General features: G+C 42.1%; 1 protein-coding gene across 2 annotated transcripts in view; it reads right to left on the reverse strand.

The window, feature by feature from the left end:
• tnmd (tenomodulin) overlaps window positions 1-17,669 on the reverse strand; it is a 45,056-nt gene that overhangs the window by 12,555 nt on the left and 14,832 nt on the right. For both annotated transcript variants that reach the window (XM_053428266.1, XM_053428265.1), the window contains exon 3: window positions 3,158-3,298. In XM_053428266.1, the coding sequence (XP_053284241.1) occupies window positions 3,158-3,298 (141 nt within the window). The remainder of the gene's footprint in view (window positions 1-3,157; window positions 3,299-17,669) is intronic.

Genomic DNA, 17,669 nt, shown 5'->3' on the forward strand with positions numbered 1-17,669 from the left:
ATGATCCTCCACCATGTGGACTGTGGCTCTATTCACTCTGACACACAAAGCCTCGAAAGGCAAGAAAGATCTATTCATTTTCCCTCGCTGCCACTCCATGTTAATCTAAAATACTCCGGTTAAATATCTTAGATTAAGTCTGAAAGAATTTCATCAGATCAGATTGTTTCAACTGTAGCTGCAGAGTCGAGCTGCTCATTCAGCATACTGTATTAGAAGAGACGGCAGGATCTACATCTGCCACGGCTGCTTTCAAATTGTATCAACTGAAACTCGTGCGAGTGGGTCCGTGGAAATGGACATGATTCAATCTAAATTTAATTACGGTAACACGGTCTGCTATGACATCTCCTTTGAATCGGTTAACTTGATCATGTGCGCGCTATTTCTACGTTTTCCCTGGTGCTGTCACTCCGAAAACCAGATACCAGCCGCACAAGACATGATATCTGCCGTAATTTACTGCATGTAATTTCATCTGCGCAGAAAAGGGATGGGGCAATAATAGTCTCCAGCACAAAAGCATAATGTTGATGCTGGGCTTGATTGTGATGAGTCTCTGTTTAATTTGGCTCTACTGTATCGGTGACTTGTAGCAGAGGAGGAGAGGGCAGTGTTGTGATGAGATACAATGATTACTGGGGTTGGTCAACCAGAAAATTAAGAAAGACGCATTAACACAGGGATGAGAAATGGAAAAGCAATGTCATTTTAACAGGGCTGTGTTGAAATATCCACTTGTGCATCCATGTGCAAGATGCTCATCTTCATCTATTAAAGACAATAAAGAATAACAAAGTGCATGCGTCATTCAAGCCCCTGTGAATAAAGAGATAGACTAATGAGAGCGTGTATTAGTTTGGTCCCTTTAAACATAACTTTCGGTATTTTAGGGACATTTACTTGTATGTGATGCAGATATAAAGTAGACTTACACTCTACATTACAATCAAAAGACTGTAAATATTAAGATGGACGACACCTCTCCACCTCGCTAACGTGGCTCCATCCTCCGATCGCTGCTGCAAAGACTCTGGCTGCAAACGTGCAAGATCCTGAATATATTTGGCTTCACTTCCTGATAGTGAGAAGATTTCTAGCTGGTCGCCCATCTTTATTTACAGTTTAAGGTCTTGACTCTTGTGATCTCAGTTCTCTCAGTTCACAGTATGAAAGAGACATTTAGCAAAAGATTTTATCAGGAGTGAAACTGTGTTCCGATAGGTGTTAGTTAACTTTGTTTGTTGCTATATCAACAATAACTGTAATTAGATTTTATCATCGAATAGCTTGGAACAGTTTGTCATTTTATCAAGTTAAATATATAAAGCGAGTTTAGGACCAATGTTCCTTTGTTCCTTTGTTTTAATGTAAAAATTACTTTAGTGGTTCCCAGGACGTTTCTCTTTCTTCATTATCGTTTCCCTCCTGCTTAACTGAGCCTAGTACTGTTCTGAGACAATAGTGAGCTGGATTCGCCTGTGGTCCACAGTCCTTGTGGCATAATCCCCTCATTTTCCATTCCTCACACAGCCCTCAGGCTTGAAGGAGATTGTTTTAGACCTGAATTTTTTGATTCTGTAATAAAACGTAGCGTTCCATTAAAAAAAACAAAATCAATTCTAACATCAGTGCACAAGCCACCACTTAGTTTAACCTCATTGTAAGTTTTGCGTGGGTTTCCTTCCTGTTTTATAAAATCACAATATGGTTTGATTTGCGCTGCTCATGGAATTGTTTCTTACTTGTCCGTGGTGGAGCGCTGAATCAAACCAGTCTCCTCAGGGGACTCGCCTTTCTAACCGGAAGTGGAGCGAGCAACAGGCGCATCTCTCTCTCTGTGTGTGTGTGTGTGTGTGTGTGTGTGTGTGTGTGTGCTCTTGTATGGCTATCTTTGTGAGGAACAGTTTGAGCCTACAACCCACGGAGTGACATTTTGGGCTTAGACTTGGTTTTAGGGTTAGAATTAAGTTAAGGGTTAGGGTTAGGCATTTAGTTGGATGGTTAGGGTTAGGAGGCTAGGGAATGCATTTTGCCATTAAGTGTCGTTACTATGATAGCTGTACAAACATGCGTGTGTCCCACATGTCCCTCACAGACACACACTGGGCATCTTGAGGAGGAGAGAAATAAATAAATGGTGATTTCAGCGGTTCAGGTTTTTCCCGCTGCTGTGCCTGGTTTCCATCATGCAGCCATTTTAGATTCACAAGATCCATTGTCACAAAAACAATTAACTCGCTGCATTTTCTTTTGTTTTTGGGGACGAGGTGTATCCTGTAACATTCCGCCTTGCACCCACACATTATACAGTAAATAATGGTGTGAGAGTAAGAGCATTCATTACCCAGTCAAGCAGAACACACCCGTCTCGGAGGTGCAGCGTGTGCAACCTCCTGCTCACTCAAACAGGATTTAGGAATGAAAGATAAGTTAATGAGTTCTGCTGCCGACAAAATTACTGCCGGAAAAAAAAAGGAAACAAACAGAGATGTGCTTCTTAATGGGCTTTGTCTCTGCACTGCAAAGACGTTACTGTATAGAATTAGTGTTTTACAGATCCCTCTCTCTCTCTCTCTCTCTCTCTCTCTGAGGGTGTGTGCACTGACAAACACACAAAACATCAGTTGCTGCTTTAGCGTCAATTCATTTGCTTTCAGACGTTGCACTAAAGTCCGGATATTTTCCTGATATTTTTCAGAGGGGCTGCATGCGAGAGTGAAAATATCAGGGTAAATTGCTCTGGACATTTTCCACAACTTTCCCTGTCAGCCCTGTGATAACATGTCTGTAAAATGTCAGAGTGAGCCCATGTGAGACTACAGCAGGAAAATGTCACAGTAAATGACTGGTCGTGTTGATGGACCTGACATAGGAAGAATATGAAGATGTAGAAGATGCCTGGTTTCATGCCTGGTTTTGTGTGTTCTCACCTAAATGTAATGGCTTATGTCATTTCATGCGACATCATCTCTCTATCTACTGACGAACCCCTAACCCTAATAAAGGCAACGCTACATGACAGACGTGACACTAATGTCCATGACAGCGTGCTATCTCCATCAGGCAGGTCAAAGGGTCAAAGATGTGAACATTATCCTTCCTGAGAGAGGAGAAAAGAGGAATTACCTAAATGGCCTCGTTTGATTTCACTTACATTTTTGAAGTCGTGCACCTCGATGACTTCTTCGCTCCCGTTTCCCATTCTGAAGATCTCCACTCGCTGACCCGGGTCGATCTCCAACACGCTCTCTGTCTCGATGCCATCCAACACGGCTTTGTACTGATGGTCATACACCTGCAACGACACAAACCACAACACCACAACGTGACTGGTGCATCTGATAGAAGTATAATGGGTTCATTCTCTTAATTTTAAGTTCACTCAAAGTTCAACGTCTCGGAGCTCTGCACTGATCATTAGATTAGCCTCCTGATTCACTCTCCATAGTTCAGTTTGTTCCAACTAGTCAAACAGGTCTGGTGTTGTTCTCATTGACAGCTGTTTCCCTGGGAGAAAAAAAGACACAATTCTTTGTTTATGCAGGATTAAGGCTCCAGACATCATCCTTTTGTGACAGAGCCAAAACAAAATTTGCTACATCAATGACAAACAGCGACAGAAAAAGCCACAAAAATGACAAAGTGTAACAAATGACAGCGGGAATGACACAGATCCACAGGTTTGCTATAAGTCAACTTACGGAAACAACAACCCTTAAATCAAAAGTGTGTGTTATTTTCCTGACATGGTTAATTGCTCTTGGCACCCAGAAACACAGATTGACTCAAAATGACGACGGAAACAAACAGAAAACAGCTGACGAAGTGTCAGGGTGAATAATGAGGAGAAACAAAATGGAAGCTCGGTGTGATCAACAGACACACACAAGACAAGATGAGAAAAGTTCTACTTTGGAATATAAAATTGAAGATGTGCAGAAATGTGTAATATGTTAAACCACTATTCATTTATTTATTTTCACCACTTGCAGGCAGCTGAGTTTCTTTATGGAGAACAGTTGCTTATTAATACTCCCAGCAGACACGCAGCTACATTAGTATTTGGAGTCATGCTTGTGGGCAACAGAACGCATGTAAGTCCAATATTCACTGTCCTTCTAGCTCTGCCTGAAGGGAATATCTGGCTCTTTTATTGCTCCACTATGTTCACCAACTAGTGGCTACCTTTGCCTGTCTGCCGTTTATTGCTGGGCAGGTGGCGTTCACTGGAGTTTTATTATAAAGCTGGAAATAGCTCCGTGCTGCATCTTTGAATGCGGTTGATGAGGGCGGATCAAAACACTAAGAAAAGTTTGACGACAGTAAAAAACCTAAAAGATTTAATGCAAAGATGTTAAAATCCCTTAGCTAGGCTGAGGGGAGAGGTGGGGGCCACTGGGTGATAATTATCAAAGTGACCCCTACACAGTCATTTGATGCATCATTAATATAATAAATTGACTATGCAACATAGAAAATGGACTAAGGGTCCAATAAGTGAAGCCATTGCAGAGAAATATTCAACTTGTGGAGACTCGTTGGACTGTGAACAGCATATAGCAAATAGAAGAAGTCTCGACCAGGATATCAGCTATTGGCTGTTGCCCCAAGAGTCTAATGCATCATCAAACGATAGCTAATTGGCTCAAACAGCACTTCAGAAACCAGTAGCTTTCATGCTGGTTTGCTACTTGCTACAAGAGCTTCTAATTATCTGCGGCTGGATATTTGCTTTCAGTTCTTCATTGCCTGCTAATACATATCATCTGCTTAAAGTGCTGCGTTGAGTAATAACAATCACTAATGCAATTAATGTGTGTTGACAAGGTTAAGTAAGACAATGTACTGATGGAAGTTGATCTGATGAAGTATATAAAATAAAGACCTTTCGAGTCGGCAGCACTGCTGAAGCCTTTTCTCCACCGGCGCCTTAAAGCTGTGTTGTTTATCACAGCCGCTTGCTCGTGCGCTGTTCTCGGACATGCATGGGTAGCTCTTAAAACTCCCTGTCTGAAAAACGATTCTTGCCCACAGCTGAAAATATGCTATTAATATTTATGCGAGGGTTGTGTTATGATGAGAAATATATTGCTGAGTTCATCTTCATCTGTCTCTCTGCCAAATCAGAGCCTCGCCAATGAGACGCATGATTAATGAAAACACGCGGATGGGAGTCCATCAGGATTTATACCCCTCGTCAGAAGCATCTGCATGTCCTCTAATGCTCCAACACAAAATTAGCTTCTACTTCTAACTCGTCTACACGTTCAGCTTTCAGCATGTTTCCTCTCTTCTTTCTTACATGAAGATGCAGAACATTTAGAACGCTGCATCACACGAAGCCGGGAGTTGGAAGAACAGAGTAATAATGATGGAATTGGATATAACTCTTAATAGAGGATCACAGTTCAAATGGCACCAGCCCTATAAATCTCCATTAACATGGGCGACAGTAGCTTTGCTCCAAAGAGAAGTAGAACTTGGAATCGTCAGGAGAAGGCAAATTAAGATGGGCTTGAAATTTAAGTGTCAATTGAGCAGTTATGGATCAAATTGGGGCTATTAAACAGTCTGAGAGTCTGTGTGGTGAATTAAAGTTCTATTTGAGCATATCTTTAATATTAACATAAAGGTGCAATGGGGGTATAGACTCTGGAGGCTTATTGATTTATACTAAAACAGTGAATTACATTTTCAGCAAGCTATCACTTTTGATGAAAATCCAGCCGTGAGAATCTCCCCACTGCACCGGGTTGAAATAGATAATAATGTATTACAACAGTTTGACTTCAACTGGTTCAATATCCAAAAGCTGCTGCTGTGCACCATAATTGGCATTCTGAAAATAGAAATGAATGGCCTCTGCACGGCCTCTTTTCATTCTAGATGCTTGAGTACATTGGTGCGACTTGATTCAAAGCCATGGGGGGTGGATTTTAGAACACAGGACAATATTTAGCCCCATTTATGGGAATTGATTATTACAATTTCTTGACTTGTGCTGATTTTCGTCCTAAAAGCATTCACCGGGAAATTTATGAGAACTTGTTTTTCATGATTTACTCAATTCTTACCATTTATGATGTATTAACTCACTGAACCAGTCACTGGGCTGAAAAAAAGTTAGAGCTGTGAAAGTTACTTGGTTTCCCATTTGGTATAAAAAGGCCAGCAACATAAGAACAGCTCCAATTTAAGTTACACTTACTTACAACAACTCAGAAACACTATACTAAGACTTTTAATACATGTGAAACTGTGACCAGAGTCGGGATGTTAAGCTTAATACCAGCGGTTCAAAGCTGTGTCGATTAAGTGTACATGGAGCAGTTCTTTTCAAGGCACAGGGCTCTTATTTTGAAACATAAGACGGAGAGACTTTCGTGTCTAAGTCATGTGAGAAGAGAGGCATAAACACAGAAGGGATAGTACATACTGTACTATCCAGATTACTACTGATACTACTAAGTCTAACAGAATGATTTGTAATGACTTGCAAATAATTATCTTAAATCTGGCAGCAGTATACATCAATAAGCTAGTTTATTTTTCTTGCCAGACATTATTTAGATAATGCCTTTTTTGGGTCTTTTATTTTTAAACCCTTTATGTTTGGAATAGGAAGTGACATTTTTTCTCATGTTCATATTGACGGCAGAACATAAATAACATTGCCTCCTGGAACATCAGTAAGCTTCACACTTCGAGGGCGAGGTTCATTTAAAGTATACATATAACAAGGTGTTTCTTTGTTTTTATTTAACTTTATTAAAAAATAACTATCCTTTGGAACATCTGCCCTCTGCCTGTCTTCTGAATACCAGTGTTTCAGAGGAGTCGGTCTCTGTTAATACAAGTGGACACTCTTTGAACGACTGCCCCGCTCTCTGAAATCACATTTCCTGATTTCTGGGATTTGACATTTCTCTTTAAATTCAAAAGAGTTTCCTGACTGCAGCTAAAGCTAACAGTCTCCAATCTGAGGTTCAGCACAGCTCCCTGTTGTCTCGCCGGCTTCACAACTTGTAAGAAAACGTCGAAGTGCAAAAACACAACTCACAGGAGTGAGAGCAGTTAGTTTATGAGAAAGCAAACCAGCAACAACACTACAGTGATGTCTGCGTGTGTCTTTGTTATTTTTAACAGCGCATTCGATCACTTAAAGGTCACATTGCAAACAACGGCACCGTGAAATGGACATTGATTGTCAAAGCAACATTTCCACGAATACAAACTTGTTATTTATTTAAAAAAAACTGCCTCACACAAAGTCCCACATCCCTCTGGAGCAGCTGGTCTTTTTCCCCTCACAGCATGAGATGCCTCAGATGAATGTACGGCATGAAATAAAGAATTCAGATCTCCACAGCTCGGAAAAAAACATTCGAGCTCAGGAGTGTGAGGTGATCTGGGGCCTTCACAGACAATGCCTTGTTTATTTCCTCTGCTCAAGGTTTCTGTATGAAGTGGTTCTTAACAACCTCCACCTAGATGGCTTCAAACGCGGTCTCGCAATGTGTTACTGAGAGGCGGAAGGCTCAAGCGGATCCGCGGGGTTGTTTGTGTGGATAGGTTCTGGTGTGGCACCCGAGGACATTAAGCAAAGGTCATGTAGACGGCGTTACAGGTGAGTGGGTTGCTGCTCATGCTGCTCATGCTCTGAGTGTGTGCGGAGAGACGGGGAGCGTGTGTGCGTTTGTGCATCGAATGAAGGAGGCGGCCGTGGGAATGAGGGAGATGAGTTGATGACAATATGTCCTCTTAGTTGTCCTTGAGGGTTAAAAGATGGAGGACCCAGTCGGGCGGAACTAGATGCCTGTCACTCACGGGGGAGGGAGGGAGGAGGGGGGGGGGGGGTGACAGTGGAGGCGGTGAGTGGGGAGGTTGGGAGGCAGGCAGGTTACTTTTCAAATGTATTTCTCTACAGATTACAAAGCACACGCCCCTACATTTAATTTGGACGGTATTTTTAAATACATAATATAATGAATTCAACATTATTACTGCGTGTAACTCTGAATAAATCTGTCTCTCACACAGGACTGCTCCTAGACTATAGTCGGGCAAAGAGGAAGAGGACCCTACCTTTTCCTTGAGAAAGTATTTGTAAGCATGCATATCCAGTGGTTTGCAGACCATTAACTGGTGTGAGGACATTTCTCGTCTTTTTTTTTCTACATTATTATGTTAGAGTTAAAACCAGTGATAAATGAGTAGAGTTAAATTATGTGTAAACGTTGTTTTTACTCTTTTTTCATTTAATAATCCGACACATCTTGGCATGAATGTAGATCTCCAGCGGTGCACAGAGTGACGCAGCCATCAAAAGGTTGTATTTCAGTTTCAGTCTAAAATGTCACCCACATTCAAGGAAATATATATTATGGAATAGAATTAACTTGCCTTGTATATATAAATAAATAAATGCTTGCATGACCTAACTCTGATATGTTTGTCTGGCAACTTGGTTCAGTGGGTAATTAACAAGGCTGGAAAATTGACCAGCAAGGAAACTAAACAATCAACTAAACCACAACTTGTCTTCTTTAAAAAAATGTTAACATGGCAAAATCCCTTTATATATTATCTATTGATTTAAACAATGTAACCATACTGATGACCCACTGGGCTCTATAAATTGTAGCCATAACTAAATGCAGTCACTCGTATATGTTTCTTAGAGTCCATTACGGCGATGTGTTAGTCCCCTGCTCTGGTGACGGGGGCAGGAAGGATGGGTGGTGTGAAGGGGAAAGGTGGTGTGAGCGCTGCAGTGCATCAGGCCTCCGGGGAGCCATATTCAGCCCTGTGATGAATGGAGGAGCCCAGCAGCCTCGACAGTCACACCATGAACACCCAGTCCTTTTAGTTTTAGTACTTTAAGGTCTTTGCTGGTTTTAAAACACAGAGTATATATATATATGTATGTGTATTTGAGCAACTGACAGTCACAGGTATAATGGGGAGGGATGCACGAGTTTCATATCATTGCTGTATATATATACATATATACATATTGTACCTTTGTACAAAATGTGAACACCTTTAAGTATCCACACTTTATTTCAGGCCTTTTTCTATGAAGACCTAAAGTGCAGGTCTGAATAATAACATGAACGATGGGTGAGTTTCACTTATCTGCTTCCCCATGATATCATTCACACTGATTCACTGTAACGACTTTCTGACACATTTAGGTAAAACCGAAGCTTTGTTATTGTTTATTCTTCACTTTTTCTTCTATGGCAAGTGAAAATGTTCCAGTCCCCCAGGTTGCCTTTTTAAATTTAATTATGTTTTTTTGTGTGTGTTTCCACTGGCTCTAATTTAAATTATAGGGCTTTGTTTACTACTGTGTTTAAAATCTTGGTAGTGGGCTCACATTTCAATCATATTTTGCGGTTTGCACCAGCTCGAGAGCTTCTTTAAATAGACGCTGAATTACACATTTAGATATAATTGATGGCCAGAAGCTAAAAAGTCTTAATTTCAGGAGATTCCTGAGTTGGACTGACACGGAAGCTGCAGAGAGTCCGGGAGTCACTCAGAGTTTGATGTGTCGAGAGCTATTTTCCCACCTGCGCCGAATTCCGGACATTTTCCTGAAGTTTCTCTGGAGGGGCTGTGTGTGAGAATATGTAAGTAAGAAGAAGCAGATGTAAGATAATTGTTTGTTTAATGGCAAACTAGTAAAGATATTAATTCAATTCAATTAATTTGTACAGCCCCAAATCATTATTATCTCTATGCACTTTTCATAGAAGGTATCGGCCGTTTAAGATTTTGTTGTTTTTGTCTAAAGAGCTTTTATATGTGGTTTATTGTCCAGGAATTACATCTGTGAGGTATTGTGGTCATTACTATTATTATTATAGTATTTGGCATTTATCTTGGGTGAAATCTAGCACAAGTGTCAAGTGTCTCCTAAGTGAGTTACAGAACCAAAAATGCGAAAAATGCCTTTGTAATAAAGTTTGTCTCCCAGGTATAAAAGGCAAACACTTTCAGAGTTCTAGCTCAGAACAGCTGGCCACGATCAACTCAGCTTTGTTGCCAGTGATGCAGAGGAAGCTCTATTCCTCTCCGTGTCCCTCGTCTCTCGTGTTGGCTCCTTGTCCTGCAGCAGACTTATTTTCAGAGCTCATGTCTCTTCACATGGGCAGTCACACGAGAACAACTAATGTCTCCCAAGTACTCTGGTTGCACTCTTGGTTGGCGATGTCAGGATTTTTTTGTCATTAGAGTTTCTCATTTTCTCAGGAGCAGAAATGGAACATCTCTGTTAGACAGTTAGGAAATTGCCACTGCAGAGGTGTAACCTTTCACAAATGGCAACACACACTGTTTCTGCCGGATTAATTAATCTTTCCCTTGAATAATGACAATTAAAGACACACACACACACAAACACACACACGCTCTGCGAGTTTCACGAGAAACATTTCAGGTAATGAAAACAAACCTGGCAGCCGCGTTAAGCTCAGAGACAAGCAGGTGCAGGTTCCTATGGAGATAGTGCTTGAAAACTAGGATCCACAAGGGAAATAATTATAGCAGGTATAGATTCTCTACCCAGTGGTGCAGATGGTTTTCATACACGCAGACACATGTTGTCATTCACGCAGACACTGTACAGTTTGCATATTTGTGCAGGTGTTTTCACTTGCAAGGTGATATTATTTATAAGACGTGAGAGGGGAGAGGGGAGAGGGAGAGGGGAGAGGGAGAGGGGAAAGGGAGAGGGAGAGGGGGATCTGATTGTGTGGTGTCTTGAGACCATGGGGATTATGCTTGTGGACACTGATTACCGAGCCTGTCAACTCCCAAGGCCTGGAGAATTTGGATAAATGAAGTAAGAATGGTCTCCGGTTGCCAGACACATGCAGGTTGCTGTTTGGTGATGCCAGCTGAATGCAGACAGTTGTTTCTGGACAGGCCCCAGCTTGGAAAATTCAATTTAGGAAATACCGGTCAGACTCTAATGCATCATCAACTTAGTCGGTACAGGGTAAAATGAGCCCACTGGCAGCGCATGACGTTAATCTCAGTGAAGACGACCTGACAGGAAGCAGAGCACAGAAGGTGCAACATGTTGCAAATGTGGGAAATACAGCATGTGGCTGTAAATGAGTCATTTGAGGACCAGACTGAATTATCCTCTGTTTCAGCCTCTTCAACAGTGAGGACATGTAAATGCGTGGACTAGAAAACAACACAACATTGCACAGATATTTTAATGTAGTGAATCCAAAGCTTTTTACATCTCTACTCTAATTTTCTTGAACTTGCAAAGTACACTAATAATAAGAAACTGAAAAAAAATAAACAGACAAACTTTGAACTACCAATTACCGAGAAAGTTGTATTATCAAAATAGTAGCCTCAAACAGCAATGACTATCTTGGTTAGTGATGAACTGACAACACATTATGTATATATGATTGATATATGATGGATATATGATGGATGGCCTGACAATATCAATATTCAGCTGCACAATCTGCCCTCTCCCAGGGAGTTTAAAAAAGGAAGAGGAGTGATGGAGCAGTGACTGTTGGAGCTTTGGCCTCATAGTGTGTGACCTGGAGGGTCAGGGGGACAAGGGGGGGGGGGGGGGGGGGGGACTGTTGCTCAGTGTAGCGTTGGACAAAGACCTAACCAGCCATGAGAAGATACTGTTGGACTTTCCGTTCTCTCTGCCAGACAGAGTCTGTCGTGGGTTTGACAGTAACTAGAAGCACATTTATGGTCCTTTGAGAATCACTATGCAGCTCTGCTATGAGACGATCTCTGGTGTGTGTGTGTGTGTGTGTGTGTGTGTGTGTAGCTGTGTCCCTTCTGTTTATTAACGTTAATGTTCATCAGCCCTGAACATCCTGTTATGCTCTAAATACGGCTCCTTTGTCGTGGCCCAGTGTTTTGTGTTTACATCCGCTAAAGAAGAATAAATCTCGTTCATGTCTGACTGTGTTTTTTGGGCTCTTATCTGGCTTAATGATGATAACACCACCAGTGTGAGAGACACAAGCCGAGGCTGCGATTATCCAGTCCTCTGCTTTTTATGCTTAGCGTAGCAGCTGCTATCAGGCGGCAGACGTCAACGGTTGAAATAGACCTCGGAGTCTTGTCATTTACATCAATGTTAGTGAGGAGTCAGGGGATTTGTCGCTTTTTCTCTTGAGTAAGCGTTGCTTCTATGTGGACCAGGATGTTCCTCTAAACCTCAAGTCTGAGCGAACGGAAACAAAAGAGAAAACTTCAACACTATATGCCAACGAATGCCTATGTGATCATGTTTACAGTGAGTATGTGAAGAGGGATGACACAACAGCTCTGTCTCCAAGCAGAAATATCTAGGATGACACCTTGTGCAGGTGCCACTCGGGTCTGTGTAGCAGTGATCGGGGGGGGCGGTTTCAAGGTATCAAGGGTCAGTTGACACAATTTGTTTGATGTCATTTGGAGCCCGAGTTTGTGCAGTGGAGATTGTGAAGTGGCGCTGTGGTTTTCAGTCGATATATATATATATATACTCCAACAACTGTTTCTGTCACTGTCAATCATTACGTTTAACTCCGTTTTAACAGCTAAATTGACAGAAACCATCTTTTTGTGTTTTCTATTTAGTCTTTTTAGCTTGGTCCACGTCCCATCTGTTAACATGGAGGACGCATTGTTAATGACCTCTACTGCAGCCAGCAGCCAGTGATCAAGAGGCTTTGGCTGTCATGTTGTCCTTCTTTATTTACAGTCTATGTGACAGTAAAGGATAATGTTCAACTGTGAACTGCTGGTGATAAAACAGTTTCTATTTCCCACTTATATTTTTTGTAAACATACATAACAGCTCTGAGTCGTCTACTTCATATTTAAGATAAGACCAAGGGTTTATCTGATGTTAAACTATGCAAATTTATATATTTAGTCAATAGAATATGCGGAACTCTCAGATCAACGACCACAGAACTTTCTTGGCAGCAAATTCATAAGGATTTTTTTGGGTTCCAAATATAAAGCCAAAGAATTCAGTATCAACTTTAGTCTGGAAGCTGTACCCAGTCAGGGTGTAATGAGAGGACGCAAATGCCGGCTCTAAATATAAACATTTGTGAGGCACTGAGACATTTCTGCATTGTAATTAGCACCAGGCCTTTTGGTGGTTCTGTTATATGAGGAGGTAAATAGCTGGATGCGAGCAATTAAGTAACAGCGCTAAAGTTACACCTCTTTTTTTATCTCCAGGAAATTCTATGAATACCAGCAACACACACACACACACAGCGATGGATGTTTGAACTCGAGTCGACTGAAATAAAAGTTAAGTTCTTTAGATCTCGCTGAAATTGATGGCGTTGCTGCACACTTGAGCTTTAACTAATGTATCTCTACTGCATCTTAATGTTTTTTGGAAAGCATACAAAATTCACAGTCTGAGTACGCGGTGTATGTTGCATTAAATGGAAAGATAAAATTAGGTTGGCGTGAGGTTAGAGTGCTTTTGGGAATTCACCCAAGCAATTACTTTCAGCATCAATTTGATGTTAAAAATGTTTTGCAGCTGCCAATGCCAAAGGCCAGTTAAAGAAAATGCTAAGGTCATTAGCCTTTCAAAGAATAAGCTCGAACGTGTCAAGCAGCAAAGGCCTAATGGAGCCATCTTCCCCAACCACATTAACGCTGTTAAAACAAACAGCCACTGGCGATGTACGCCCCTCCTGAGCCAATGTGTATTTTTCTTATTCTAGCAAATAACTCGAGAAGTGTGATGTGTCACTCAGACATTTTCACAGAAAACACACGTAAAGACCTTAAAACGTCAGCGTTTAAGGTCAGATTTTGTACAAAGTCTCACGGGAGCAAAGAGCAAAAAGCTTCTTTCTTTTCTCACCATTTAGCACCGGTCTTCAACAATCACAGAAATCCCCTGTAGACAGAGAAAAGGAATAAAACAAATCCCCTGCTGACAGAAAATCCGAAAGACCAGAATGTGATGCTGCCACAGGTTAAAGGAAAGTGCATTTACCAAAAAAGTGGATTGTGACATTTCATCACAACAGCACTCTGGTAAGAATTATCCAAGCGGGAGTTTTATTTATTTTTTCAGTTCATAGCTGCTTTCAGAAATGCACTGAACTCCAGATAATCCCCTGATATTCTCTGGAGTCTCGTAGTGAGAACTCTAGAGAATGTCCGAATGAGCACAAATATGCACAAGCATATGAACAAAAACAAACAAACAGAAAAACAAATATCTCAGGATGAAAAATCGATACACGCAGAAGCCACCGACGAACATGTCAAGACAGACGCTAGTGTCCATGTAAACGAAAATACCAGAACCTCTGAGGAGGAATTAATGCTTTAAATCCTGCTTCTACCCCCACCCCCACACACCTGAATACCCCGGAGACGCCTGTGTTATTATGAATTAGTCTGATCAGAGAATCTCCTGCTGGGATGGTCATGTGTGAATGAAAACTCCGGAGAAGGTCCGGACAGAATCGTACCGTTGACAGGCAAAGCACGAGGCCTCTCATTTCACTGTGAAAAATGTGGAATAAGCGAAAAAAGGCCAAACAATTTGTTTTACTCTTCTTCACCCGCACTACATTTCCATTGAAAATAGTTATTTGGTCGCACTCTGTTTGAAGGCAGCAAAAGCTCAACTTTACACATATAAATACATTTTCTGGTGAGCTCTGTATAGCCCCAGAAAAAAGTGCCGGAAAAGGGGAAGTAATGCTTTTTAAAAAACAAAAAACAGTTTGTCCAGGTGCAGCTTATTGTTTGGAATAATGGAGCGTGGCGATATTTGGGGGCTTGTGGGATATGTGGAGCAAATCTGGGCAGTAACTCAAGTGGAATTTTGGCAGAACTCGCAGACTATCATACTTCTCCTGTTTTATTTTTATTGCCTGAATCAGTTCACCGCGGAGCCCCTGAATCTTGGATGTCGCCGGCCTCTCCGTACCGTCGGCCTACTCACACCTGAAAGGGTGTAATGACCCACTTTCTCTCCTCGTCCCCTGGCGACTCTGCCGCTTACCACGTTTGACCACCATGCCGTGGTCGACCACCGTCTGCAGCTGCCGTTAATTCACGGGAGCACCATGCACCCCCGTTCTCCAGCTCTGAAGCATATATGACTAATCACACCAGTCATTTTAAACAACTTGAGCTCTTTCTGGCCATAAATCACCTTGGTACGTGCCACTGTGCCCATAATAGAGCTGCATCCTGGAGGGAGGAGGGCAAGGGGAACTTGGGGAGCTGTTCAGTGCTTCTGGTCAACACACTATTGTGATCAGACTCACGGCCCGGGACATATTGTTGGTCGGTGTGTTGTTTATTTCTATGATCTCAGGAAATATCAAAGTGAAGACAACAAAGAGTTGAATTTCTTTGTACCACAGTTCAGGGAATACAATATTTCCCTGGATGTTTTGCTTAAAAAGTACATACTTTCTTTCTTTTTGCTACAAAATCCTCAACACACACACACACACAAACACACACACACATACACACACACACACACACACACACACACACACACGTACACTGCCTGCTCTATAAATATGCAACAGAGGTTTGTCAAGATACAAAGTTCTTCAAACGAATGTGACACAGACCTTATCCTGGCAGAAAATGAAATGTCGCTAACTTACATTTAACCAGCGCTTGATCTTCTTTCAACATTTGTTTTTGTACATTTTAGCGAAAGCCTAGATAAACCTGAAAGAGGAAATACTGGCTTATTTTTCCTCACCTCAATAACATGGAGAAAAAAAACGAGCTTCCAAAATGTCCAAGAGGTACTTTTTCATCTTCACCTGCCAACTGGAGGCGAGAACAGAGGGACTTCACACGGCCTTTAAAGATGCTGTTAAACCTCCTTTTTCAGGACACGACAAACGAGTTTGCAGCAAATTCCACAAGCCGATGTGGGATCAAAATGGCCAAAGCAGCAGCAACAACCAGTAAAAAGTATTAAAAAATAAATGAAATGAAGTTAAACAACACAAAAGGCCTTGGCTGAGACTGTGTTGTGTGTTTTTTTCTTCCCTGCCTGTCATTGTTCCGTGCTGCATCTTCCCTTCATGCCTTCCGCTGCCAAGTAACCACTGTGCCGAGCGGAGGAACAATCTGCTCCTTGTCAGCGGCGCTGAATGAATCCTGTTGCTTATTGTTGAGGTGAACACATTATTTGAATACGACCAGTCTCCTGTAATAAAGGGGCCGTTGTGGTTTATGAAATATTCATCAAAGGTATCCCCTGGAGATTCAGACGCATTCAGATGCATATCTCAGAATCTGAAACAGACTCCGGCAGACAAAAGACTGCGAGCAGTGTCTGCCAGCGTCTGAACTACGAGGCAGGCCGTCACAAAGGAAGTGACCTCTACAGTGGAGACGTCTCCTTGTCGCTCGGCTGGTTTTCAGCCATTCCACCTCCTAATAAATCAACAAGAGCACACTCAGGGATCCAGCAGCTAAGTGGCATTTAAGAAACAGCTTGTGAGAGCTGTGAGGCTGCGATTTGGATCATTTAGATGCAAGGCAATAATTTGGCCAGATGAACAACATTAACAACAACTGCAAAGTTTTTAAGCCACTAAAAGGAAAACAAGTCTAAGTAACATTTTGTTTTGAAGTAAGTGAGGGCTGGATTTCTTTATGGTTCAGAAAAGGTAGAACATGTTTTCCATTTGCTCACATTCACTCAGTACTGGTGATGTGACACATTGAGATTCAAGGGCAATACACCGCATGATGACAACAGATAGTTGCCTTGCTATTAATCAGTTGGGCGTGTGGCGCATTTACCTCCGTGCCAACGTATGCATATAAAATAGTGCGTGGAGAGCAATAGAAGCCGGTGTACCTGACGCCTGCTGCGTAAATGCCAAGAAACCGTTTCTGCTACAAACGCCAATAACGCCGGCTTCGGCAGACATACGTGTCTCAGGCTCTGTGATCAAAGTTGGAAATTGCTGTAACGGGAGTGGGACCACCTCTCTTCTTTCATGATCAGAGCAGCGAATAACCCCCCCCCCCCCCTCATCACGACTTCATTTGTGCCTTTCGAACATATAGAACAAACCAGCCGTGCCTGTAACAAGGTGGACTGTTAGAACAATTCCTAACAAAGCTGCTGGGAGACATACAGCCTCATAATTGTTCAAACATTGTTTACACCATGCTCCTGCCTTGAAGACACAATAAAAGAAGGGTTGACAGTCCTATGCAGAGACACTGGGCTATCACACTGGGACTATGGGTACTGATGAGAAGCTCTCGGTCTGTTGCCATGGCCCCTGTGTGGGTTGCATGTCAGCGCCAGTCTGCCCTTCTTTTTAATAACACTGAAAAAAGACTTTGAAGACCCATTGGAGGAACACAGCGCGCTCTATTCCCAGCGGTGTGGGTCTGCGATTTTTACAGCTTAACATTGTCTCATGCCATTAGAAAATAACAGGGACGTCATAATTTGACTCGGCTTCCCGGACACAGTTCATTATCAAGCCCACGTGTCCCGTCGTGGTCGGCCATCGATGAACGACATGCAAATTGAGCAGCCAATGAATTAACAAATGAATGGTCGTCAGTATTATTACAACTGGGTCGGGACCAGACAATTAAGAGAGGGGGCAGCTGATGTTTTC

This window comes from Pleuronectes platessa, chromosome 8 (assembly GCF_947347685.1).
Source record: "Pleuronectes platessa chromosome 8, fPlePla1.1, whole genome shotgun sequence".
NCBI classification, from domain to species: Eukaryota; Metazoa; Chordata; class Actinopteri; order Pleuronectiformes; family Pleuronectidae; genus Pleuronectes; species Pleuronectes platessa.